Source organism: Vanellus vanellus (assembly GCF_965231255.1).
Source record: "Vanellus vanellus genome assembly, chromosome: 8".
Taxonomy (NCBI): domain Eukaryota; kingdom Metazoa; phylum Chordata; class Aves; order Charadriiformes; family Charadriidae; genus Vanellus; species Vanellus vanellus.
This window is the reverse complement of record NC_138913.1, coordinates 27,373,775-27,401,528: the sequence shown is the minus strand read 5'-3', so window position 1 is coordinate 27,401,528 and position 27,754 is coordinate 27,373,775. Positions and strand designations below refer to the sequence as shown.

The 27,754-nt window shown below is 45.7% G+C and overlaps 2 protein-coding genes across 2 annotated transcripts in view; one reads left to right on the top strand and one right to left on the bottom strand.

The window, feature by feature from the left end:
• Nucleotides 1-27,754, bottom strand: part of NGEF (neuronal guanine nucleotide exchange factor) — a gene marked incomplete at its 3' end in the record, with an annotated part of 50,328 nt that overhangs the window by 5,795 nt on the left and 16,779 nt on the right. The window contains exons 5-12 of the mRNA XM_082487406.1: nt 19,056-19,238; nt 18,824-18,933; nt 13,814-14,088; nt 6,474-6,634; nt 6,100-6,252; nt 3,977-4,106; nt 3,129-3,203; nt 1,130-1,219 (exon numbers count right to left, since the gene is read on the bottom strand). Coding sequence (XP_082343532.1) covers nt 1,130-1,219; nt 3,129-3,203; nt 3,977-4,106; nt 6,100-6,252; nt 6,474-6,634; nt 13,814-14,088; nt 18,824-18,933; nt 19,056-19,238 — 1,177 coding nt within the window. The remainder of the gene's footprint in view (nt 1-1,129; nt 1,220-3,128; nt 3,204-3,976; nt 4,107-6,099; nt 6,253-6,473; nt 6,635-13,813; nt 14,089-18,823; nt 18,934-19,055; nt 19,239-27,754) is intronic.
• NEU2 (neuraminidase 2) overlaps nt 25,214-27,754 on the top strand; it is a gene marked incomplete at its 5' end in the record, with an annotated part of 39,398 nt that continues 36,857 nt past the window's right edge. Inside the window, 3 exon segments of the mRNA XM_082487407.1 lie at nt 25,214-25,231; nt 25,235-25,279; nt 25,281-25,342. Of these exon segments, the coding sequence (XP_082343533.1) occupies nt 25,214-25,231; nt 25,235-25,279; nt 25,281-25,342 (125 nt within the window).

Here is a 27,754-nt window from a genome sequence, read left to right as displayed (position 1 = left end):
ACATCTTCCATTAGAAGAACATGACGCTTCCAGTCAAATGACTGAAATATTGGAAAATATCTGCGTAACTGCTAATCTTTCTACCTTCACTCCCTCCCCGTGTCTGCCATGTGCATGGTGGCAGAGTCTTTCTTTCCACATTCTTGCACATTTTTCACCAGAGCGCCCTGCCTGCACCAGTATCGAAGGCAGACCTGCTCCAGGGATGATCAGCTCCTGCTTACCAGTACAGCCTCAGCTTTACAAGAGATGAAGGCAGTCTTGTGGCTACTCAAATCTACTACTGTCCTATGGACTGTGGTCTAGCCCTGACCCACTGATAAAGTGCTCTGGAAAATCAAATTCTTGGGTGCCCAGTGTGGCTTTCCAAACAAATGGTCTCTAAATTTTTTTGCTTCAGTTGTCCAGGTACTCAAAAAGGTTACTGGGAAGCTTAAATATCCTCCTTAAAGTTTGTGAAGCTGACAGATCTGAGAAGCATCTCCGCAGCACTCAAGAAAAGAATTGGCAACGTTACACACTCAGCGCTGGAGTTTCATGGCATACATTAAATGAGATTTGGTCAGACACCCCTAAATATTGATTCAGCCATTCCCTGAGTGGAGCTAAAATAGATCATCAGCAGGTAATTAGAGACTGTACATAATGCATAAATGTAGGGATTAATTAAAATAGTGGGACACTCTTCACTTTGGTATTTTCCAGCTTTGAAGAGTTTTGCTTTGTAGCTTTCATTTTCCTTTAATGTCATTTGTAATGGAAAATAATAGCTGAAAGCTGACCTGCATTTTGGAGAGGTCAGAAGGAAGAGCCAGAACTGAGTGCTGGAGCAGGAGCCACCCACTGCGCACAGGCGGTTTGATGCCAGCGTGTCACACCTCTGCACGTGCACAACATGTTGGCCTCAGTGCTGCCCCCGGCCTCTGCAGCACACATGCACGGAGATAACATGCACAGATGCAGTGCCTGCAGCAGCAGCACACCCTTCAAAGGCTTTGGAGGGGGACAGTGTGGACCAGGCCACCCTGAACACTCACTAAAAGGAGCGCAACCAGGTTACTGCTGCCATGTACGTGCACACAACACCTGGATGCTGTTGGTTCGCTGTCTGCAAAGCCTATGCTTATACCTTGATCTTGAATTCCAATTTCTTCTGGATGCTGATCATCTGCTCTGTTCGGCTCATCTTTCTGACTCCTTCATTACATGCTTTCACCACCTGGAAAAAAGAGAGTAGAAAGATTTGCCTCCACTGGCCTTAATCAGGTAAATGATGACAGCACAAAAAGGCCTGACAGTGACAGGGTAAGTGACCTGCTGTAACAGGAATTGACCAAGCCAAGCTCTTCCATCTGTGCTGTATGTGCATGATAAAGAAAAGAAAAAACAACAACGAAAACCCCCAAACACCCAGATGATGTTATAGCTGGAAACTGACTATCAGAGGACATGTTAAATGGCTGTATTGTTACTGAAGCAGACAATATTAAGCAACAGTCCTGGTTGCACAGCAAAGGGAACAGCTCATTTGCCAGACCCCGACACGCCATGTATCTCATCTTTCTTGTCCTCAACCCTTGAAACAAGGTACACATCCAGTATCATCTTCAAGAAGAGAAAGAAGCCAAAGATCCTCATTTCAAAGATGCAAAAGCTGTGGTTCTGCCAAGCAGCACCAGATGCCAAGCCTATGAAATGTCCCAGGGAAAGAGACATTCATCATACAGAGCCCAACTGTGTTCCAAGTACAAACTTTTAACTGAAAAACCACAACCAACGTGCAGGCACTACCCTATTACAAGGACCTTAACCTAGATGCCATTGCCTGTTTCGTAAGGAGCAACTCTCTTGAGAACTGGCTAGGTAGAAAAATTACATTGGAGAACAAGAGCTGCTTTTGTGCTCTGTTTCTGCTACTCAAAATCCATCAGAACATCAGCCACTGAAACCATGATCAGCTCCAACCTATCAAGTAGGATACCTACAAAGAAAATAAGCACCAGATGGTCTCTGCTGTGATGCCTGCGCCTAGCTGGACATAGGCATCTAAACTTAAACATTTTCAGACAAGTGACCATGCAAAGGGAGTTATGAAATTGATCACATGAGTCACTGACAGCTGAATATAAAAAGAGCATTTTTCCATCAACAGTTGTAGTCATCCGCATACTACAGGAACAGCTTTCCTCAGGCTTTTGACTGATGAAAAAACAACTGGCTAGCAGATACATCATGATGGACTCTGCAAATACGAATGCAGAACACTTCATTGCTAAGGTCTCTGTCTTTATCCCTAGCAATCTCCAAAGTGTACACCTCCTAGACTAGTTCAGGGCAAATCCAAGAGCCCATTTTATTCCAGTATTTCAGTCAGAAGGTGCAACCGTATCCTCAAGTCGATGTTCTAGCACAGTTTTCAACTTCAAATACTTATATTGATCTGCAGGAATCAAGAGATGTTCCAAGCTTCTGATGGAGAAGGGTTTAAACACTGTCCCAGCCCACATAGCTGCCCACTATGTCCAGATCATTAAGAGATGGGATCACCCTGTCTGACTGTGTCAGGAACAGCCCAGATGGAAAACACCCTGATGCCTTCCTGGTGTTTTGTACACAGCAGTAACTAGCACAACTGAATACCACACCTACCCACCAGCTTCAGGGAAGAGGGCTAAAAGCAGGCTTGAGTACTTCATTAAGAAACTGTTATTTTAGGTCAGAAGAAGTGGTGTGCTGTACTGGAGGAAACCTGACACAGTTGTACTCTACTGCCTGTTGCAGCTAATTACATGTCTCACTGGGATCCATCACCTTCAGGTATCGGCAAAAACAGTTTGTATTTGTGAAGACCCCAAGGGAAAACATTCTCTCTGCCCTTTCCTACAGCAGAACCATACACATCTGTTGTTAGCAAGGGATTCCTCATCACTGACATCTAAGTGCTGCTACATTAGCCCATCTTTGAGAGCAAGGAAGACTTAAGAAAAGAAAATTATTCTTGAAACACAATGACAGGATTCAAAGGGACAGCTCCAGGAGTCAATATAGTTTGTAGGTCTTTTCTGGAGGGGACAACTGAGCACGATGATTTAATCTTAATGGCCTTCAGTTAGCTCATTCCAACTTACTGTTTCCAGCTCTTTATGTGCGTCCAGGGCAGTGGTTTCCCTGTCAGACTTCTCTTCCACTTTCTTCAAAATGTTCTGCGGGGGAGGAAAGGCTATGTTAACTCTGATCCCAACCTGATGGCATAGAAAAGTCTTTGCTAGCCTCAGAGCTATTTCTGGCCATCAGCCTAATTACAGGATGGGTGACAGAGTACGGTGACTCTCACCTCTTAGCTCCTCTTTTTCATTAAAACCTGCTCCTATCTGAACTTATATCTAAAAGAAATATAGCAGGCAGACTCCTGTTTCATAAATATAAATGAATAAATAAAAATAGCTAGAGCTGGCACTAACAGACAGTGCTATTGGTAATCCCAGCAGGATAAGACCATTTGGGACTGAGCTGTTTCCTCATCCCTAGAAGTATGTCCTCTAGCACAGTGTTTAGACAAGCTGGCAAAGCACAGGGGGAAGATGGCTGAGACAGTCTGGTCCAAGCCACCATTATGTGGAGTATTACACATGGAGCATTTCCATGTTCTCCAGCTGTTCTGCACTGTGCAGCTGCATGTCAGCACCCTAACCATCAAGCAGATGGCTTGATGGACTGTTGCTATTCCTTCTAGCAGCTCAACAAAGTTCCTCCTCAACTCTTTTGCTAAGGAAAAGCTATCTGGCAAATTCAACACTAATTTGGGGATGGTTTCTGAATGACCAAAATCTTTTTACTATAGTTATTGAGAATGTCTGATTCCTCCACCTTGAGTCCTGATCATGGCTGTATCTAAGCCTCATTCACAACTGCTAGAAAGGAAGATTCAGGAGTGATCTAGAAGACCTTGGGGAGAGATAGAAAAGCAAAACTCTACCTGCACCAGCAGCTTGAGCCGAGTGATCCTTTGAAACGGCAGAATCAGGAAGGAAGAAAAGGACAGGCCTTTGCACTTGGGATCCAGCTCCAGCTGTGAGATCAATTCCCGGAAAGCTGGCTTGTCCTGGCTGAGAGGAGAGAGAGAGAAGGTGAGGGCTTTGAGTGCTACCCTGCCTGCGACTCTCGTATGTCGCTGGTGACCCAAAAGCAGCTTGGTCCCAGAGACAGTATCTGCCTGGCCTCTCCCAGTAAGAGAAAAGAAGGGAGGAGGGGACTGAATGCTTCTAGATGTATTTTAGTTTAAATCTAGAACTATTTATAGTGTTGGGGGAGGGAAAAAATAGACTTTTAATGTACAAGCCATGCTAGTGTTCACATGTGTTAGCACATCTAGCTCAGCAGCATACGCTGCGTGCGTAGGTGTGTGTGAATGGGGTGTGTGTCCAAGTAGATGAGTCAGAGGCATAATTATATATTTTTACACAGTTGGAACTCTGTGACAAGGTGAAATTCACACAGTCGTAAGAACAAGACAAGCCACAAAACAGCTCAAGCTTGGCTACTCCTGCCTGCTTAGCCTGAGGACGGAAATTGTTACATGGCCAGAGAAGGGTATGGGCCAAGCCCGGCCCTTCCCTGGTGGCATCTGCAGCAGATGAGGGCATTGCTGAGCCATGGACACAGCTGCACAGAGCAGCCTCACAAGCCCCAGCTGCCACAGTCAAAGACAATGCCTCTTGGCAAGTGCAGCGCCCTGAGAAAGACTTACGCTGCTGGAGCCCTGGCTGGCAGAAACAGCATGGATGAGAAGACATTGCTAACTATGCAAAACCTGTCTTTACCGTGTGTGACTTGCAACGATCCACGAGAAGCCATTGTAAGTATTTCTCCCTGCTGCAGCAGGTACTTGTGTGATGGGTGTGACTCACCAGAGCCACAGCAGAATGGACCTGCGTGTGTCTGAGGAACAGCCAAATAGGGGGAACTGTGGTACACCTCAGGCTTCAAGTTCAGCCAAGTGCTGCAAAATTCTTGTGCTAACTAGGAGCCTGTGGAAGGGAGTCTATTCTTTTCAATTTGCTTTAGGTTCTCCTGCAGACAAAAAAAAGAAATGCTACCCTCTAAATTAATACCTAAGAATACCTCTATCTCCAACAGGTCCTCTTCAAGCTCAAGTAATCCAGCCTATTGCTGCTTTGCTTCTGAGTGTTTAGCTAACAGCTCTAGGCAAACTGTTTATATTTTGCAGCTATACTGATCAATTCTGACTGAAGGAAACCCTGCGGTACCCTTGTTTTGGAGAGAACAGTTGGCCAAGCTCAACAGAGGCCCCTTAAAGTGTTTCTTTTTTGCCTCAAAAGCTGGAGCGCAGAGAAAGGAAAGGATTAGGGCTTATTACATTGCCCTGAATCAGATGCTGCTATGGGGAGGAAATACAGTGCATGTGCAACGGGCTGCCCTGAAAGAATCCAGGACATTGTAACTAAAGAAAAAATATTTCTCCTGCTCAAAGACAAGCTTGTAGGGCACTCTTTGTTTTGAGCTGGTGTAAGGGTATTCCTACTGGGCCAAAAGATTTGCTAAACTTGAAAAATACTGCAAAACTATCTTCGATTATATCCTGAGACCTAGGTAACGTCTGTGTGTCTAACATCAGAATGCAAAGAAAATGGCTTTTTTTTTCCTTTTAAGAAAATGTTGTTGTTCTGAAAAAAAAAAATTCTCAAATTTGGGTAGGTCAAATGACTTGCTGAGAAGCTCAGGAAAAGTAGTGGCTGTTCTTGTCATCAAAGAGCTGTATCATATTCTTGGCCTTTCAGGCTCTTGCCTCTACCTGCAGTTTAAAAATACATACGTTTCACAGGTGTGTACCCCAGTGTGCACCATAAATATTTCCCACAGTTGGGAGCTGCTGGTACGTTACTTGCATACTATATCATACCACCCTTACTATAAAGCCTTTTAATTGTGTTTTCTTTTTAGGGGTGCAGTGAAAAATCAGTGAAGTGGGAAATCCTGTTTCTGTGCTATCCAGCCCTTTCTCATAAATATCAAAATTACAGCTAAATCTGTGGCCTATACAATTATCAAAATAATTTAGCATCAAGCTCTGGAACTCACAGAAGCTGCTTGTAAGCTCTCTCCTGGTAGGTCTGGTTGGAGACGTAGGTGATGTACACAGAGAAGTGATTAACTGTATGCTGGTAGACAATATCGCACACATCTGAGATCACAATATTCTCCTCCACCCGCTGCTCCAGGTCCAACAGGAAGCTAGATGAGAAACCCAGCACTCTTGTTAATTGTGACCTGTCTGTCCCAGGTAGTTCCCAGAAGCAGCCCTTGGGGTTCAAAGCAATGAATGTGTCCACAGGCTCTTTGAAAAGTCAGTGGGTAACAGACTGCCCCTAGTCAGCTCCTCCATCCCCCTACAAATGAGGTTAGCTAAAGCGATACCATTCAGCCGGACAAAAATCCAGCAGCAGTTGTCTTACCGCTCACTAACAGCCATGACATCCAGGACATTGGAGAAGAGGATGTGTGCCTCAGACTGGTGTAAGATCTTTTTCATACGTTCATTTTCCATGAAGTGAGACACCAGCAGATTCAGACTCTTGTAGTACGAGGCTTCGGAAGTAACCAGCTCAAACATGGCCTGGGGGAGAATCCCAAAGAAGGAAATCAGCAGGTACTTTCCAATTCTAGAGGCACGCATAATGTTAATGAGAACATCTGTGCTGCATGCAGTCATGGACCTTGCATGCCCCCCCCCTCCCCCCTCCCCAGGCCTGGAGTATGAGGAGAGGTAAGCACGCAATGGCATTTGCCATGTGTTACACAGAATAGTGACTTGGAACGGGCGAGATTTCCTACCTCAACCATCAGCCCTGGCTCCTTCTGTCTTTCTCCTAAGTTGTTTGACTACATTTCTTTCCATTGAATCTCTCCAGAAGAATTATCTCTTTTTTTCAGTATATATAAGCAGTCTGATTTTGTGCATGTGCACACATAACGGCACTTCATGAGCTCCCTCCTTCCTTCCTAGCATCACTCAGTCTTGACCTGAGGCTGCTCCAGGCACCAGCCCCCTCTATGTCCACTTGTCAGTCCTGCACTTTCATCTCCCTTTCGGGGAGTTCCCCTTGGCAGTCCCCATACACCCTCCAACCCCCTGCTGATCACCACTGCGCTGGCTTCTTGCTCTGCTCGTTTGGCCTTATTGTGCTACCCAGGAGGGTGTCCTTGCACCATCTCCACTCCTGTTTTAGAAAAAACACGGTGTAGGGGCTGGGCTGTGCAACACCCAGCACACTGCAGTCCCAGTGCGCACCACATGCTCCTCGGGGCACAGCTAATACAAATACACAGCTGCGGCGCTCCAGGACCCTGTGTCTTCCCTGACCCGAAGGAAATACAGCTGTTACTGTCCAAGTGAAGCTCCCTGGCTATACGCTTTTCTGACCCAACTCACCAAGGGCTGCAACAAGACACAGTAGTCTTCAATTATTACTGTAAACCATAAATAATCTCCAAATGCCAGCCCTTGCTACTCCTGTTAAAAGAGAAGTCTCTGCTGCAAAGCTTGGCCTCCTCAGGCCAGGGATGTGGTCTGGGGAAGCAGAAAGACAAATTGATGGCTTGGTTCAGAGATAAATCATGAGTTAATGAGATAAGGATGTAAAACCTGCCCACAGCAGGTGCTGCAGTCCACTATTGCCACACAGAGTTCACTTACTGCTCAGGCAAACGCTTGTCTTTGTTCAGAGGTAGATAAAAAAGGTGATTATTTACACAACTTAACAACAAGTTGAAGATTAATTGAGATTCTCACAAAGGCTTCAACATGGTGAAAAATCATTCAATCCTTCAGACGTCTCTTGATGAAGGGCTACTTGTCCTGCGGCTGGCCCATGCTGTCAGTACTGCAAAAGGAACCTTTTTGTAGCTCAGTGAAAGTCTCGCTTCCTTGAACCTAAAGCCACTTTGACCCTTCAGCCCAAGCTCCTCTACTGCCCACAGCTCCTCTGCTGCACCCTGGTGAAGGTGGGAGCTGGCCAGGCAGTGTGGGTGCCAATCCCTGAGCTCTGCCAGCTCTCAGGCTGCAGGGACCCAGCTAGAGTCAAGGAGATCCAATGGAGCAGCAGGTATGTGCAATACTTTTTTTGTGCTGTGCATATGGAAAAATATCTTCCAAATTAGCTGAGGATCTGTCTTGTGGCTTGGTTGTTCTCTTTTGGGGTTGTTTTTTAATTGTCTTTTTTTAAGAAATTATTTGAAACTCTTCACTGATTGCTTTTTGGCCTTTTCCTGGAAATATTGCTATGCATCACAGAAGAACCTGAGGTACAGAGACCTGGGTTATATTTCTGACACTGCAGTCCAAGATCTGAGAGGACGGGCACAGCAAGGAGGGACCATTACTTAATCCAGAGCTGCTAAATTATCAGTTGAAGTGACGCTTCAGCTCTTTGTGGGGTTGGTAGCCTAGGAAATATTCCCAGTGGGCAGCTAAGTCAAACAGGTGGTCCTTTCCTGCACCAGAGAAGGAGGCTGGGTCTGCACAGCCCCCAGAAGGGAGACAGAGCAAAGAGTGTGGGTAGAAACGAACGTACTTGGTCACTGTACGTGAAACAGCTGGTGTTTAAGGAATAAAAGGATGTTTTGGTTTTTTTCAATGCCAGATTCCCAATGAGAAAAGCGGAGGAGTATCAGCTCAGCTTCTCCCAACAGCTTCACCAGGGCATCTGGTGAACCTGAGAGAACCTATTTCTCTCAGCACAACAGGCTAGGTCCTAAATGCACCTCTTACGGCTTTAACTGCACCTTTTAATTTGGTAAATGAGAGGAGAAGCGGAAATTGATAAAGATACAACAAAGAATAAGACAGGACATGCTGGGACAGCCTGTCCCTTCCAGATATCCTGGGGATTGATACCACCAGTCATTTTGCACTGCAGCTTTCCAGACACTCCAAACCAGGATCATTTTTTTCTGCCAGGTTTGATTGCAGGATGGCCATGAGAGCCAAGATCAAGACCTGCCACTGCACCACAGCCTTTAAACCCCCAGACAACTTGCTTAATCCAGGAGGTTGCTTCCCGATCTGCAGAAGCCCCTCTGCCTGTGTTTGGAGAAATTAATTTGTGTGTGTTTGCTGTTCACCATAGTGGGGGGTGCTATACCTGCATGGGCATGCGCAGAGTGCAAGCCATGCTAAAGGAATAATGAAATCCATAGTGAAAATATCAATTCACAAGGTTCTGATTTAAAGGAGATGCTAGGAAAAAGTCCCCCCCACTGGTGGGGGACAAGATTCTGGTAGAGTTCACAGGATGTGCAAGGCACAAGTTTCTTAATTTACTTTGGAGATCCAGCTGGTCCTCTGCAGACCCAAAGTACCTACTCCAAGCAGCCAACAGCTGTTTCCCTTTGAATGGTAAGTATGAGCTGCAAACCTAAACTGGCATCAAACACCCAACCACGCGATGCAATGATATGATCTCTGTGGAATAACTGAACTTTGCTAGCTCTAAGCAGTTGCTAGAAAAAAAGAACATAAGCGTCTGGTCTCAGAATTGCAAAAATAACTAGAAAAAAATTTGAACTAAATGTCAATTGAAGCAATACTATCTTCCTGAGTCTACAAATAGTCTGAAACTCTCTCTTGGAAACATGACCAACACTATTCCATCAGTCCTCTGGGTCATTAACTTCATGAAATTGAGTCACATTGTCGTGGTTAGCTATGCTAATCATTTTCATTGCTTATGTTTTGGCAGGGAGCTTGAGAAAGGAAAAGAGAAGTGAAGCCTAAGGAAGAAGGAAGTGTAGAAGATAAAAAAGGAGAAAAATTAAGAGTCATCAAAGACAAGAGTAAGTAATCCTACAGGCTAAATTCCTCTTGAGACAATACGGTGTTTTATTGCATAGATTGGAAATATCTGTTCCTAATGGCCCTGCTCTCTTCATGTAAACCACCAAGTAAGCAGGGGGAATTCTGGTCTAGTCTAGGAGGGATGTTGCTCTGATCTGATGCCACAGCACTGGCTGTGACCAGCTCTCAGACCTGGTTGCCTTCACAGGGCCAGTCTGACATCTACCTGCTAGAAGCGCACTAAGTCCAGCACAAGAGCTCTTTGGAGGCTGGAAACCTAAGGTTTGCTCAAAGAAGGAAAAGAACGAAAGAGAAAGACTGCCTATCTGTCAAATGCGCTCCTCCACACAGAAGCCATGTCACCAGTGCACACAACCAGGTTCAAGTCCCTCTCTTGCTTGAGCAACGAATATTTTCAGAGCAGCAGCTCTCTGATCTAAATTCACACCATGACACATGGTGCAGATTAGTCTGTCTCTGCCCCTTTTTCTAACACCAAAGTGACCTGAATCCAAATAATCCCTGGCAAAAACTTCATCAAAGCCCATACATCTCAGCAAAAATGGTTCAGTTCAAAGATTGAGAATGCTTTGCTAAACTATTTTTATTAGTAAATTGTTTTGTGCAAGTTCCACTCAGCTCAGAATCTCCTAAAACATAGAAGATGACAGTATAGGAAAATCAATACAGTTAGCAAGCAGAAAAGAACAAAATGAGGTAACTATGCAGTAAATAAAAGAAGGACAAACTGAAAGGTAGAGAACTGAACTGGGAAAGAGGAATAAACCAGAGCCACTCCACAAAAAGGCCATACCTATACCTAATTTAAGGTTCATGCTGAAAGAAGTTTTGCTGATTAAATGTTGTTTCTTCTAATCTCTGGATTGCTACCTCTTCAGAGCCTAGTACCCTGCTGCAGAATTTGTTTTAACCTAAATCACATGTAATACAGGAAGTGTGTTTTGTCTCTAGTCACTTGTTCCTCCTGCTACATATGTGTTGCCTGTCATTTCCTCCACGTTGACTCCATGTCAGAACCCCAACAGCATTTCTCTTGGCTTGTTCTTGCATGATTACATCTTCTAGATAGTTAAAAGAAAGCCCTTGGTGATTCATGTTTTGCTGTGTTTGATGCCCAACAGATGTCTGGATAATTAAAACTACCCTATCAATGACTTAGTCATTTCTGATAATTATTCCAGTAGCACATAATTTTGGTATTTCCCTGACCTCTGTGGTCTGTAACAAGTCTTTTGCTTTTTCTTTTGTTCTTCCTTTTTCTGCATTTGCACCCACATTTTTTGTGACACTTCCAGTCGTTGTTTTACATCTTGCTACTCTCACTTTGCTTCAGATGAAAAAGGCTGGTGTCGCAGAGGCCATCGCTGTCTGAATTCTGTTTGAGTTCCCAGGGCTAATAGGCCGTGCTGCAACATTTTTTTTGCTGAAATTGCTGGGGGGTGGATGTGGGTTTGGGGTTATTTTTGTGTTTTCTTTCCTTCCTGAAACTCCATTTTCTGGCTCATTTGTTCTGAGGACAATGACAAATTGCCTTCCATGACACTTTTCAAACATCCATTACTCTTCCAGTCAAGTTTCTTGTTTTGATGCTTGAAAAACACCTGTGTCTTGTTTTTTATCTTTTAACCTCCTTAGTAATTTTCTGTCATCGCCAATAACGAACACTGGATTCCTCTTCTTGTTCCTGTCTCTTTCATTTTGCAGATTACTGCAGATGAGCAACTTTTTCTCTGACTGTTTAAGCCCCGCTCCATCACAGCTATGATGGTGTTCCCTTCCTCAGCCGTGAACAGGGGTGTTTGTTTCAACCTGCTTTCCGTTTGTGTACTGGTATTCCTCCCCGTGGTCTAAATAATGCTCTTGTAGCTGGCTGAAGAGCTGCAAGCTCTTGTAGTCCCTGTGTTTACCACAGCTTTGAAGACAAAATGGGTCAGAAAGGTATGGTTTTGTCCTTAAGACATTTACACCAGAATTTCTGCTGCCCTGTACTTCAGGTAAATTCCTCCAATTCTCCTTCATGAAGCTGAAGAATCTACGTTCACTTAATCAAGCCCTCACGTACACTTCACACTCCCAATTCATATCCAGCATGAGTACAGTTCCAGCCCTGCAGAAGCAAGCCGTGCTTGCTTATAGCAAGGCTGAATTCAACATAATCTCTTTAATTGCCTCAGTGATTTCTCCAGCCCTCCTTGTTTTCTGTCCTTGACTCTCCCCACAAAGCAAATTCTCCACTTTATCTATTCAATGTTCAGCCAATTTCACAGCTTTCTGGCTTTGAGCAATTTCATAATCTTTTACTGTGCTAATCCCAGAACAAACAGGAAGAAAATTTCAGCTCTGATAAACTAACATCAGGGGGAAGCACAGCACTTCTTTAAGGCAGAACTGTCCCATCTCCATCTGCTTTATTTCTCTTGTTATTTAGACCGAGAGAAGAAAATTCAGAACACTTAACGTTGGGGTTTAGCAGCAGAGAGTTTTTTTCCTTAAACACCTACAGGTAACGAACATAACTCAACAGAAATGGCGCGTTTTGAAATCTATAATGCAAACTTTTAAGTTAATGTTTCTCTGTAAAAGAGTCTTCACTTTGAAGCAGAAAGAAAAAGAAAAGCTTGTCATTTTTCAGATGCCAGATTGTGTTTGTAATGCTGGCAGTTAGAAGTACCGTGTTTTGCCAGGTAAACAGAACAAATCTGATATGGAAATAACCAGTGCAGAAGAAGAACATGGAAAAGCAACAAATAATTTTAGTCACCTTCAGCCATAACCCTGACACACTAACAGCCTGTGCTTGCTAACCCAAGCTACCCTGTATAAACATCAGTCCCATCCACTAAGGGTGTAACACAGCCCTGTGGTTCCCAAGATGAGCCTTTCCAGCGTAACAGTGAAGTTAACAGCCTTGGCCAGGACTAGTGTATACACAAGGGATTCATAGATGTTGATTGTGCAAATCCAGGTAAACTTAGGGGGACCTGCTCACACCCTGAGATGCTGTTCTTCAGCATTTTGGCTACAAACTCACGAGCCAGGGCTGAAGAGATACATTGCCACAATGGTCTCATCAGAAGCAATCCTGGCGCAGGAATATAGTCGGACTCACAGGATCGAGCCTTTGAAGGCCCATCGCTTGTATTACAATGTACACCATACACTAAAAAGGGCTTGTTTTTCTCCACTGCCAGCCACAAACGCAGTCCTATGCATTGACAAAGAGCACTCGTGCTCCCAATGCTACCCAAAATAGCAACCAGTTGTAAATTGTCGTGTGACTGATGTTTTCGTTAATTGCAGCAGATACCCCCACCAACTCCTTTCACTGTTTGATGCAGCCCTATAAATTAACAGCGTATGATTCTTAAACAGTGATGTCACTGCACTATATGGCTAAAATGCAAATATACCTGTCATTATTTTTTACTGTTTTGCATAAGACTCCAAGTAATAGCATTTAAAAACAAGGAAGCTTATCAACCTCCATCTCTTCCCTTTCCATTAAGGCCATCATATTTAAAACAGATTACAGTTAACGGTTGAATTCTTGTAAGATTTCTGGCAGAAAGTATGTATTCTGCTAGTAACTTGATAAGAGGATTAATGTGCACTGGGTACCAAAAGGTCTATTGAAAGAGCCTCTTCGTTATCCTTCCCTTCCTTTGTAAATTACTCCTAACACTGAATCAGAAAATGGAAGAGAAGTTTGGTTTTGCTACAGAAATTTCTAGCAGCAATAGCACATAGAACAACACCTGTAGTTTCAAAAAAAGAGTGAGTGGTACCAGCAGTGCAACACAGAGAAGTACTCAGCAGGGCAAGGCTTGTCTGTGACTGCTATGAAGCTTTTCATTTTTAAATCTTAATCATTTGATTTAATTCACTCTCACTCTTTCAAGCAGCAACCCAGTTAAGAAACACTCCACCTTCCCCCATTACCTCCTGCAGCTTGATCTCGTCTGGCTGGAGGATGCTGAGCACCCCGCTGCTCCGGATCTCAGGAAGATCCTGCCATAAGTTGAATCTGGAGTTGGAGTTCCTCAGCAAACTGATTTGAGGTGGAGCTTTGCTTTCAGTTGTACTTGTAGGTTCTGCTTCAGTTGGGGTTTCTTCGCTGGGTGAACTCTCCTCAGGGTCTGTCTGTGAATCCTGCAGTCGTCGGGTTTCAATCTCCTGGCGTGTAGATTTATCTCGATATTCCTGATACAAGAGCCCTAGGAGGTAACATTAACAGGTCTGAGAGGTTACAGCTAAACAATGTATTGTGGGAAAGAATATTTGTTTTGCATTAGTTCACCTTAGCAAAGGTGAACTAATCCCTTCCGTGCTGAGCGAAAAAGCCAATTACAGCATTCCTATTTCAGCCAGAAGTGGAAACTATAAACGGAAGGCCATTTCTAAATCTAAAGCGTTGTCAACAATCTGCTCTCACAAAACATTTAGTAACACAGTCAGATGAATCCATGATCAATCGGAAGACATAAAGGAGCAGTTTGTTATTTGACAAGCTTTTAAATGTTTCTTTTAAACCTCGATTTTTTTTCTGCAATATTATTATGTTATAAGTTATGGAGATTGATAGGTATGCATAAAATAATACTGCATACATTGAAAGTACTTTAAAGGAGCAATTTGATGGTCATGAATATCCTTAAGGAGGAAACACTGAGCTGCTGTTACGGCATTGGACAGGTGAAGCCTTGGGACAAGTTACAGTTACTAGTTTGTCTTGGTGTTGATTTAGTGGTTAGCCTTGGACATGTTGCTTAATTTCCTTCTGTTTTCCTTCTCAGTTCCTATGATGACTGGAGATACGAAATTAACATTCAAAAGCTCCCTGAATACCACAGCACTAAGGAAAAGGCTCTGAATACACACCATCTTGCGGCAAGTCAATCACAGAAGGTGTCTTCTGAGTTTCAAGTACTAACTTCAGGAGCAGACGAAATTGCACTGAATTTGCCCCCATCCCTGATTTCAACTGACAGCACAAAAAAGTAGGAACTCTGAAATTCTTTGGCCATCTTTAGAAGATCTTTTGTCTCTCCCAGGGCTTTCTAACTGTCCCATTTCTCTTTCTGAACCATCTGTAGGACCCAGAATATTAATTGCTTGAATATAAAATGTAATTTAGAAAATATTAAAAGACAAGAGAGCATTAGCCTGCTCTGAGTCACTCTCTTCGCTTACTCAAATTGAAGGAGCGCAATTTACATTACCTCCCTCGGTTAATACTTGAATTACAAAGTGTAACATGAATGAATACAGAGAAAAGTCCTCAATGTTACAAACCCCCCAAACCCTATGTAACTTATTTTGTCTGAATCATTAGGGGTTAAAATCTATCTGGTCACATGCATTCATGATACTGGATCTCAGAAGCAGATTCTGCATGTAATAAGGTGAGAAACAACTGGGTCAGGAGTTTGTCCAGGGAGGGCAGAAATGTCGATGTTACTGCCTATTGAACGTCTGGGCCAGTTTTCACGAGTGACTGTACCAGTCACTGTTAAAACTGTATCTGAAATATGCTGGGAAAAGCGCAGGCACAAGGACAGCATTACCGCAGTCTGCAAGTGTATCCTGTTATCTGTTCTCCCTGGAAAGACGTTCGACACCGGATTAAAATAGCAATAAGGGTAGCTGTGCCTAGGAAACCATACAGTCTTCTGTTAGCTTCCTACACGATAACTGAAGAGAGGAGACTTCCCCTGAAGTTTTGCATGCTGCTGCTACTTATGTAATTTCTCTCTGCGTCAACTGGGCTTATATGGTTTTCCTAAGCATTTCTGCCTGTTATCAGCATCAGTAAGGGTGCTGAGGATGCGGTGGGGTGGAAAGGCTCCTTCAGGAATGGAGCGGAAAGCCTGCTAAATCAAAGCTGCTTTCAGTGGTACCGATCTATAAGCTCAGCAGGCTTGAAGGGTCTGGTGCAGTAGGGCACTGGGTGCTTTCTGCTCCACCGAACTGCACACCAGAGAGCAGGACAGGCTGGGAAGTATCAAGGGAAAACATGCTGGGAAACGGAAGCATAATCTATCGATTTTACTCATACTGGAGATAATTATACTTGCAGTGTCTGATTGTACAGCCATGTTGTGCTAGTGGGTCTGCCCTGCAAGTCAGAGGCAATTAAGGATATTTTGTGTAAGGGGGATTTAGTGTCCTTTGTGCACAGCTGGAGAGAAGCCCTTTAAAAAACATCCTCGAGACAAATTTCCCCTTTGCTTTTAAGGAAATAAAATCCAGACAACAAAACTTGATTTTGTTTCCAGGTTCCCTGTCTGACCAACCAAACAGATAAGACCTGCGGAGCCTTCAGTGACAGGCAAAGGCAAATACGGACACCGGGAGATCTGATTGACTAAAGGCACCTACCACCAGAACTCATCCAGAAACGACAGCAAGGTAACTCATTTTAAGGAGGGAGCTGAAGAGAGACTAGCTGAAGCTCTGCCACTGACAGCAATGTGGGGAGGAAGCAGAGAGGTGATACCAGAAGAAAGACAAATGACAGGTAGATGTCTTGGCAGAAGAAGGGTAGGAAGAAACAAAGAGGGTTGTGCTGGCAAGGATAAAAGATATTCTTGCTATCTTGGTGTAAAAGATCCATCCATATGTTGGTAAAGAGGTTACAATGGGTAGAGAAAAGGCTTAGATGAGAGAGAGAGGGAGAGAAGCCATGCAAAAGCCTACTCGAGATGAAGCAGGAGATGGTCACAGCACAGGATGGGTGGTGTAACAAAAGCAATGTCAGGGAACAGGGTTTTGACACACTGCAAGGAGAGCAATGCATCTGGGAACTGACTGAACGTGTAGAAAGACGCTGAGATCAGTAGTTGAATGTGACTCAGAAGATATGATGATTTAGAAAATGCTTACATTTAGTAAGTGAACAAGTACAAAATGTCAGAGACCTGTATGAGCTCCATTCAGTGCTTAATGTCCCAACTGTCCCTGCTGTGACCTGGCCAAAGGTTAACTGTGTGGTCAGAGCATGGATTTGATGTTGCCTGTTGACTTCAGTGGTTAAGGCTGATCTTCCTAAGGGGCATTTACGTAAGTTTGTATAGTACATAATAGACTTTTCCCTTTGTGTTTATTCCATTTAATTTTGCTATCACAGTCTCCCCGGCTCTCTCAAAAACTGAGAGGGGAATTGAAAAACTAGTTACTAATTGTGGAAAATGCCTGCCTTAGAGAGTTTGCAGTGCTCTTAAAGTAAACGTTATTACATTGAAAGCTATGTAAAATCTCAGGAGGTCCAGAGACATTTTCTCTGAAATTCTCTGCTCCAGTTTCAGGCAAAAAGTCCGTTAATGCCTCAAAGGCAGGAGGGAGGGAAGGGAGCAAGTGTGCTCCAGCCATTTGAAATGACCCCTCTGCTGGGGATTAGCGTAGCATCTCTGGTTGCCAAAACCCTCTTTCCTCCAGCAAGGTGCAACAGACCTACACTGACATGTGCAGAGCTATCGCACGGCTTCCCTCTGATATACAGCACATAAAAATATATATGAGTATCGCAACTGGGTTGCTTTGAAGTCCTGCTGGTTTTTAGTATTTTTATCATGCACAATCCCAGTAAACTGACAACGTACTGACAGATCTGCCCTGAGTGATTAGTACCTACACAGCCAAACGCAAGTAACAGATCCAGCAACATCTATGCAAGTTGTTCACCACTTTCCTCCAGAAGGCCCCAAACTCAGCTGTTTTGTCTGACAGACGCTGGCAGGCTGCTGGTTTCACACCAGTCTCTTTCCCCAGCACTGTCCCAGTGGCGTCAGCCGCTGCAAGAATCAGCCCTGCCTGCCACGACCTGAGACCAAACTGCAGCCACCTTCCTCTCCCAGAGACAGCATCAGAAGCCTCCTCATTCCTGCCTCCTAGGAAGGTTCGCCTTGCTGCTCATGAGAATTATCTATCTGATTTTCCCATGCAAAGTGCTACATTCCTAGCTCCAGATTCAAGTGCCTGGCAGTTTCATTTCCTGAAATTGAACAGGACTGTTTACGAAAAATGAAAACTTCTATATCCCCACCATAAAATCTGCCTCAGGACTGGGGGTTAACTTTGCAGTTGCCCAAATCTCTCTGAGGAATGTCATAATTCAGATGTGGGAAACCAAGAAACAAGCTGTGAGGGTCCTCTCTGCATCCCACAAGAAAAAAAAATAAATAAAAAATGCAAGAGCAAAAGCATAACAGTCCTCTCTTCCCCAGCCACCCAGATAACCTCAACTCTGCCTTTACAAATAGGCCAAAAATGAGAAAAGAACTCATTCCTCCGTTGCACATGCTACACCAGTGGCTGCTGCAAATACACGCTGACCCCGGTGCATACAGCTAACCTCCAACAGGACAGTTGACCCAGTACTTTAGTCTTATGCCTTTTCGAGTGCAAAACCAGATTTCAGCACAAAGTTGGCAGTAGCCTTAACGATTAACTGAGAGGGGAATAATTACACGAAGTAATGGCTATCTCTGAATGGAGGCAAAGCTGCTCAGTGACAGCATTAAATCGCCCGCCAGGCAGCGTGCACACCTGATGCCTCTAAAGACCGCAAAAAGCCACCGCTAAGGCCGTGGTTGTTATGTTTTACACCGAAAGGGAGAGATTTTCCCAGCAAGGACGGAGAGTTGGGTTCCCACAACACACACACCTCCCTCCTGCCATGTACCGCTTGGGGTTCGATCTGGGTTCCATTCGCTAAAAGCTGCCGGTTTGGGGAGCGGGGGGGGGGATTTAGGGGTGCGGGAGAGGGCGGCTGGGCTCGGTGTGAGGGGCTCGGTGTGAGGGGCCCGGCCCGCCGCGGCGGCACCTCTGGGGGCTGCTGTGCTGCCGCGAGTGCGGGGCAGCGGGAAAAGCGGCGAAGTTGTGGGAGAGCGCGGCCGCCGGACGCCCCGGCCGGAGGGGGGACACCCACCGAGGCGGGGGACGGCTCCTTACCGATGTGCTCGATGAGGTTCCTCCAGGAGTCGGCCGTCATGGGGTGGGCGGGCGGCGGCGCCTCGGCCGTGCCGGCGGCGGGGTTCTCCTCAGCGGCCGCGGGGGGCTCCCTGTGGGAGGCGGAGAGAGGTACCCTCAGCCGCAGCGTCGGGCAGCGGCGCGGCGCCCCCCTCCGCCCCCGGGCGCGGCCCCTCGCATACCCCTTCCCTCAGTATCCACCCCCCCCGCTCACCTGCCGGGCTGTCCCGCCGAGCCGTCCTGGTCGAGGGCGCAGGCGGCGCTGAGTGCCGCGGCCAGCAGCTCCATAGCCGGCGGCGGCAGGCGGCTGCCGAGCAGCTCCGGTGGCGGCAGCGGCGGCGCGGGGCTGGGGGAGCCCGGGCGGTTGCCACGGTAACGGGGGTAGGAAGGCAGCAGCCTGTGCGGGAGGGAGAGGGGAACTGTGGCCGCCCCCGGCGCTCCCCCGCAGCCCCCCGAGGCCCTCTGAGACCCCAAATCCCCTCAGAGCCTCTCTCCTCAGACCCCCCTCAGGTATCCCACAGGGGCTCTGCACCCAAATCTCCTCAGAACCCCCCCCAGGCGTGCCCCAGGGGCTCTCCACCCAAATCCCCTCAGAGTCTTCCCCAACCCCTCGGGGTCTCCCCGCAAAATCCCCACAGAGTCCCCTCAGAGCCTCCCCTCAGACCCCCTGGCATCCCCAGGAGCTCTTCGCCCAAATCCCCTCAGAGCCTCCCCTCAGAACCCCCTCTGGCACCCCCACAGATACTCCCCACAGAGACACCTCAAAATCCCCTCGGAGCCTCCCCATGGGCTCCCGCAAGCCCCTCGGAGCCCCCTAGCCCCTCGCGGCCCCTCTCCGTGTTCCCAGATCTCCTCCAAGGCCCCACAGAGCTCTGCCAAATCCCCACCGAGCCCCCTCAGCCTTCCCCAGATCCCTCCGGAGACCCCCTCAGATCCCGCTAGAGCTCCCCAACACCGCTCCCTCAGAGCCCCCCACTGCCCCTTCGGAGCCCCCACAAGCTCAGCCCTCAGAGCTCCCACCCGACCCCCCGAGTTCCCCCACAGCCCCTCGGAGCCCTCCTGCAGACCCTGTCAGAGCCTCCAAAATCCTTTCCGAGCCCCCAGCGACCCCTCGGGTTCCCTCCCCCTCCCTTCCCCCCCCCAAACCCCTCTCAGGGTCCCCGACCCCCTGCAGCCCCCCCACCCCGTGCCCGGCACCCCTGCCCGCAGAGACCTCAGCCCCCCAGCTCCCCTCCAGCGCTCCAACACAGGTCCCTCCTCCGCCGGGAGGCTGACTCCCTCCTCCCCAAGGGCCCCCCCAAAAGGCAGCAATCCCTGCCCCAGGGCCCCCCCACCTTCACAGGCACCCGTACCTCCATCCCCCCTGCTCTCCTGCAGAGAGACTCCTTCCTCAGATGCAGAGAAGCCCCTTCTCCATCCCTCCCTCCCTCCCCAGCAAGGCACCCTCCCACAGCAAGCACCCACACACCCCATCCCACCCCATGCACCACCCCGGGCCCCAGCCCCTCTCCTCCATGCACAGCGGGAGGGGGGTCCTGCCCTGGCACTGACCTCTCCTCCCTCAGACCCGGGGCATAGCGCTGCCCCCCATCCCCTGCACCTCTCTGCCTATCTGCGGCTGGCGCCGGCTTTGAGGGAGAAAAAGGGGTGGGAGAGGGGGGCTCTCCTGAACCGCTTCCAGATCTGGTGCATATGGTGCGTTTCTTCTCCGGGAATGAAACCCTGAGATGGAGGAATGTAACTGGGAAATTCAGCCTAATCCCTCCTGCTGGGAACTGCACCCCTGATTACCCCACAGGATTGACCGCTATCCTCCTTTCCTCCTCTGGCAGGGCTTTGCACCCGCTCGGTCATTTCCCCCGTCTCCCCTTCCTTAGCGTCGCTACTTCCATAAGGATATATTGTCTCGTTTAGGCAGTAAGTATCTCAGTACTCAATGATCTATATCTGTCTTCGTTCAGGTAATTGTTTTTCCGCCTCAGGGATAAATCCTCTTGAGCTTCAGACCGCGGTTACACCCTCAGACCGGTTGAGTGCTTGCAGACAGGTTGGGTGCAGCTCTTCCCTACACGTTAGTAACCCTCAGCAAAAAAAAAACGTCATCTGCACCACATTGCAATCGAGGAGTTAACAGTCAGAAAACGCTCAGCTATTCCTCGCATTCGGTTTCTCCCTGTTGCATAAATAACCATGTTTTTTTTCTGTACGTAATAACGTAATTTATGCAACAACATAAAATCTGTGTGTTGGTCTGTATGTGTAAAATGGTTTCCTTTTTATCATCTTTATATTGTTTTTGCTAAATGATATATCAGGATAGCTTCCAATCAGCACATGACTATACATTCAGAAAAACTCCTCCGGCTTATGTGAACTAGATCTCAATCTGGCACACTGGAGAGCTCGGTCTTTTAAGTCATTAAGAGGCAGAACAGGAGAGAAAAACAGCTGGAAATATCGGCGGAGGGATTTTAGAACTCAGAGAAGATTGTCAGTCCAGTTCAGATCCAGTCCCGGACTGGGAGGCTGGAAGGACCAGATAACCAATAGGAAAAATCAGGGTGAGGGTGAGAACTGGAGCCTGTTTTGTGCTTAGAGAGGAGGAGGAGGAGGAGAGCCTGACAGCTGGGGCTGTACAGGGGGAGATTGTCATGGGGGAGATGGTCAATATGGGATGAAAGTGGGTTATCGGCCATTAAACACTGGGACTAGGGGGTTTGGGGAGACAGGTGAGCGAGGGAGCAGCCAAAACCTTGTAGAAGGGATGAAGCGGCACAGACTATCTGAAGCTCTGGCTGATGACTGACATTTTGCTGGCTTGCTGCCAGGGCAAGAATATTGCCAAGGGTTTTAGTAAGTGGGTGGGAAGCTAAAAAGCTTCTTTCTTAGAAAAGGGGAGGGAGGATATTAACTGTACTGAAACTCTTCGTTATCTTGAATTCTGGAAAAGCAGGGATGCTGTTTACTATTTTCTAAAGGGAAGGACCAAGAGCAGTGGGGAGTTCTCCTTAGAATGCAGAGGGAAGTCAGTGCATGAGCTCTTAACTGACACTGCTGGAGCAAATATCTAACTTTTGGGTGTATCTACTAAAAAAAACCCACAATCTTTCAGAAATATGCATTAAGAGTTTAACAGATTCTAATGCCTCACATTGTTTCACTCCTAAGGGTTAAATCTGTTCCAAATTGAAATTTCTGTTTAGAAAAAGCGTCTGGGTCATGGAATGAAAAACATTCAAAAATAGCAAGCGTCTTTTCAGGATCCCATAACTGTCTGGTAATTTGATCCTGCTTGTCTTCCTTTTTCCTTCAGGTTTTCCAAAATAATTTCACTTTTGGTCTGAGATGAAAACCTGAAAAATGTCACTGAAAGTAACAATGATAATAAAAATGTTGGAGGCTAAGAAGAGGTGAGAACACCAGCTGAGAGTGAAATGCCCCCTGTGGCCATGGGAGTCCACAGCTTGTATTTTTGTGTCTCAGAGATCTGTTCCACTGTGTAGCAATGACTAATAGTCTACTTTTCCTTCCTTTAGAACTTCTTTCTTTTTTCTTTTTTAATTGTAATTTGGTCTTTCAAAAATGTTGCTTTTTCTTCCTTTCCAGATTTATTCTCATACTTCACATTGACATACAGAGAACGTCCGTAAACAGAACAAGTGTCCGAGAAATACTTTTTCTCCCAAGTGAAGTGACAGAGTGTTCCCAGCACTCTGGGACCGCAGTAAAAAATGATATTTAGAGAAAAGGAGATATTTTTGTCCTGCAAAAATTGTCAGGATTTTCCAAAGCTTGCTTTCTGTTTGGGGACAAAACAGAGAGCTTTCCAAGTTTGTCATGGAAAAGAAAGGCGAGTAAGTGATTCTCTCACAGCGGTCTGGTGTCTGGGATGTTCATGCTGGGTGTGGGGGATCCAGGTCAGAGTCCCATCTGTGTCATTGCCTCACATCCCACATGTTACTGCCTGTTTCAGGGCGGATCGGTCTCTCCTCCCAGAGCTACTCCATTTTCTCTGGTCACTGGGAAACGTGCTTGAACCTGGTGAATGCCTCATTCACAGATACCGCTTTAGGTCAGTCAATACTGGACTATTTCCGCTAAGTAGAATAGCTGCAACATTGCTGCCTCTTTCTTCCTCCCTACTTCCAAAAACTGTTAGGACTTTGTGTGCAGTTTAAGCTGACCTAGCTGCTCAATTCCACTTTTCACTTGACTCCCTGAGGCAGATTTCTACCTCCACTTTTATGCCAGCATTCACGCTCGTCTCATACTTGGTGAGCAGGTTTGGGCAGCTAAACTGGTGGAAAATGATTCATTATTTTTTTTTGTAGAAGTAGCTTTGTGTGTGTCTGGATTGTCTCACTACAGGATGAGCTCAATACGAGTGCCAGCACAGTGGAGGTGGCAGACATGCAGATGGATGGCAGGACCATGGCAGTGCCACCTTGGATTATTTTACGCTGCTGCGGAAATGCAGGCCCAGGCAGAAGTTCCCACTCCACCTAATCGTAACTGTCTGGGTAGGAGGAGGTTGGAGGAGGTTTTCTCTTCTCTCTCACTGTATCAACAATGAATATGATCCAGAGCCTAAAAAGCTTCCCCCCATATCATCAAAATCAGTAAAATCTCAGGATGACAAAACAGTTTTCTGACCAAAATCACTGTATTTCAATCTAAAATTCCCTGTCTAGGTGTTGGGGAAAAGAAAGAATCTGACTGTTAGAATAACATACATTAAAGCAAATAGCTAAAAATCTTACTCCGGCACCACGCGAGTTGTGCTGCGGGCCCCATGCTCTTGTTGGTGACAGAAGTCATGCAATGCCATGACAGACTAAAGCCCCATTTTCTCTCAGAAATTCTTAGGATCCCCGAGCACACAGGCGCTGGAAATGATCCTCATGGCCATCATTAGATGGCCGTGTTCTGGTGACATGGATCATGACCATGGTTCAGCTCCTTGCGGGCAAAGGAGAGCGGGTTTGAGCTTGTGTGCGTTCTGCAAAAAAGGGGTTCATGTGGTTGCAGACTGTTTCCAGCTTCACTGTTACTGCTGTTGGAAAAGATTTTAAATGTTGGCTGACCTGATCCATGGTTGCATTAAAAATGTGATAATTGGTGTGAGTTTATAATTAGTTTATTGCAATTATCTTATTTAAGTTATGTTTGCAGGATTAATTTACAATCCTGGCCTGTGTTTTCAGGTGCTAGTAATTTTGAAAAATGATTAATCATTTGAATTAAGACTTCTAATGTGCATCTAAACTCAAAAGCAATCCTTAGAATAAAGCTGTGCAAAGAGCTTGTTTTCAAATGATGCTGAAATGCGTTTTTTTAAAATGTTCTCTTATAGCAGTTTTTAGAAATTAGACCTCCTCTTCCAGAAACTAAAAAGAGAAGAGGCAGTCCAGCAGATCTTATTCATTAAAAATTCCCCAAACCCTTCTAGTCAGTGGGAGTTTCACACCCAGAAAGGCCACAAGATGAGGTAAGAAGCACTGTTTTAATCTGAGCTAACCAAATTTGTGGAGAAGTGTGAAGTTAGTAATAGATTTGAATAATGTTATACCTAGTCAAGGATATTTTCATACCTCAGGTTCATTCAGGTTCTCTCTGTTTATGTGTGGTTTTTAGCAGCATTTTTGACAATGGGTGTGTCTGTGCAATTTTTATTCCTGTTTTTTGACTTTGTAGTGGGAGATAAGTGGAACTCCTCATCCCTAATATTTTTAGATCCTCAAGGCCAAGAGCACATCTGTTTTCCTCTGCCTCATTAAGCATTCATCAAAATACCTTAATTGTATCTGTTGGGGCTGGCAGCCTTACCAATAACTAAAAATACTCAGAACTTCCTATTATGAGTTCCTTACCTTTAGGTGCTTCTAAGCTTTTGATGCTCACAATCATCAGGGTTACGTTTTTACTTACTGACCATCTGCCACAGATGGGTTATTTTTTGTATATTAAAAACAATTAACAATTTCTTAGGCTTCAGAAAATATTATTGGATCCCTATTAAAGGAAAACAGAAAACCTGCTGTTCTGTCCTTTGAGAAGCTTTGGTTTATGTTGAAATACAAGTTGAAATTTGGGGGTTGCCAGGGCATCATCTCTGCCACACTTATGAAATATCCATAGAAATTATAGGCCCTTTTCCACTCTCTGCAGTACACAAGAACTTTAGACTTAGATTTTAGCATCTAAAATCCCTGAGCTGCTGCGGATGGAGAGAACATATGCCCTGCTCAGGGCTGAGGGAAACATTTCTGATATTGCAGCTGTAAAAACTGCCCGGTCCAGTTCTAAGCACTGTGAATAAAGGCCATTTCTGTCGTATCCTCAGTGATTCTCGTGCTGGGTCCAGGCAGCGCGATGAGAAAACTACTTGACTGAAAAACAGAGGGAGCAAGACTCAAGCATGGAGAGGGAGGGGTCTACTTCTGGACCGGGAGACTGCTATGAAGAGAGGAACTCGCCCACAGCTGGGTGCTTCAGGAAATGGTGAGTTGGAAAAGGCTGTAAAATGTAGCACTGGAGCTAGGAGAGGAGGTGGGAGACTACGATTGCATCAGGGTGAAGAGCCTGGGGAACAGCAGGACACTGAGATAAGAGCCACAGGAGGGAAGAGAGAGGAATAATATGTTTGGGAAACAGTAGGCTGAGGAAATCGTGTGGGGAATTACAAGTTTAAGCTGATAAAAAAGGAGTGAAACAAAGAGATTGCTTGAGGAGCTGAGGCTCAGGGTATGTCCAAATGAAGCAGATCAGACTGGGAGAGCTGGAGGGCAAAGCCTAGACCTTGCCAGGTAATGAAACCATGACTAGGCTGAAAAACCTGGCAAGCAGAGAATGGGTGGAATAGGTGGGCAGGCTGGGATCTCTGGGATCTTGATTTGCTGCATGCTGGAAGGATACTTAATTGGAATCATGTATGTTATTGCTTACTATTCTATATGATCCTGTGAACTATGAGATTTTGACAGTAATATTTTAATACCTACAGTGGCTATTTTTACTGAAAATTTATTAGTTTTTAAAATTCTTTCTCCCTGCAAATACTGTTGCTCTCAGACTTTGTAAGATTCAGATTGTACAGAAAAAGTGATAGGAAAAAGTTCTCTGTCTGTCTATCTGTCTAACTCTAAAAGAGCAAACAATTGTTGTAGTGTGACAAAATATGAAGGTTTGGTCAACATGTGTTTGCACCAGATATTCCTGACTTCACCACTTGCAAACTGAAGCACCATTGGCAGCATAGAGAAGAGGTGACTATACGAAATTTATTTCATAGGAAGAAAGAAACTGCTCAAGTATGGTATAGGACCTTTTGCAACACAGGTCCCAGCCTCTCTAGAGGCTTTCACTGCTTTTCTGGTTAAACCAGGCTATAAAAGCAGTGCCCTCTGCTGCCCAGGACAAATACTGCTGTGCTAAGGGATGCTAACCCAAATTCACACGAGCATCCTTCAGAGGACTACGCTGTTTTACATGCATAGTGTTTCCTTCTAATACACGTGTTTGCATGAATTCAAACAAGTAAGATTCCCTCTTGCTGCTGAAGGTGACTATTTGTATTCACTGTTGCAGTACTTTTATTCTTCGAGCTCAGATCAAATGTAATCAAATGATTTTTAGAGGATGCTCATTTCTCTGAATTGGAGGTTTCATAACCAGCCTGAAGAAATAGTTTGCTCTGCACTGGTAGACCAGTGACCTTGCAGTGAGCTTTGCAACGTGAAATTTCATGTTGAGTTTCTCTTCCACTGTGTCTAGTGGCCCATAATAAAGACATATCATTTTTAGAATCTGACTCAGTGGGAAATGGTAGGTAAATAATAGTCATGCTGCTAAAACATCTGTATTGTATTAGAAATGAAGAGAAGTCAACATCCTATTAGCTGATAATATAGGGTAGACACTGATTAGTGAATCTCTAGGGTTTGAAATGACTGATTTTCTGGTCCCTGTGGGAGCTGCTTTCAGCTGAGGCTGACGGTTGTGGATGGACACCCTGGGTGGATGTTTTTCTGTGATGGCTTTCTGTGATCTCAGTCTGCGCAAGTGCTGCCATTCTGAAGCTGCAAGGACTGATCACAGTGGGAAAGAGCAGCTTTTGTTGAATTCATTCCCTCCAGGTCTTTGGCTCTGGTTACTCTGAAAAACAGAAGTTGTGCTAGAAGCTCAGCACTGAAATGTTCAGGGCAAGTCAGCCGAGTTGTTGGGAAGCAGCCCGTCATGTGAGGGGTTTGGATCTTTGTACGATGCAGAAGACTGGGAGGGAGCAATGTGATCTTGTGGAGAACTTTAGAGTGCTTAGGGGGAGCTGGGGATCGCATAGGAGAAACGTCATGGGAAAAAATAATTCAAGACTAGTTAGGCATTAAAATGGTCTTAAGAAATATCTTATGGAGGGCGTATGGCAGATTTTGGAACACCAGCAATAATGTTTGAGATCATCTTGTTTTCAGTCATCAATGTTCTGAGATCAATTAACTACTCTACTATTCTCAGAGCTTTGAATGACACATAGATTCAAGTCACCGGTGGGTTTGAGGGAGCCTATGGTGCTTTTCCTTAATCGGAGCACTGAAGTCCCATCAGTACAATGCAGATAACGATTCCTTTCCCCGAGCCATTTGCTACGTAGCCCAGCTGTGTTTACTTCCTGTCCTAAATTATGTAGCATGGCTATATGTGAAATTACATCCCTACCTGTGAAGAACCTATTTGTGTCAGACCTGCTGGTTGTCTTCATGCCAGGAGAAGGGATTGTGTCTGCCCAGCCCCAGCATTTATATAGTCGCTGTAGGACGCTGCTGAACGTGAGGAGATGCAGCACTGATGCCCCCACCTGCCCTCAAGACTGTGGTGGTTCACTCCTGAGAACCTCATGGACCTTCCCAGTACTGGTCA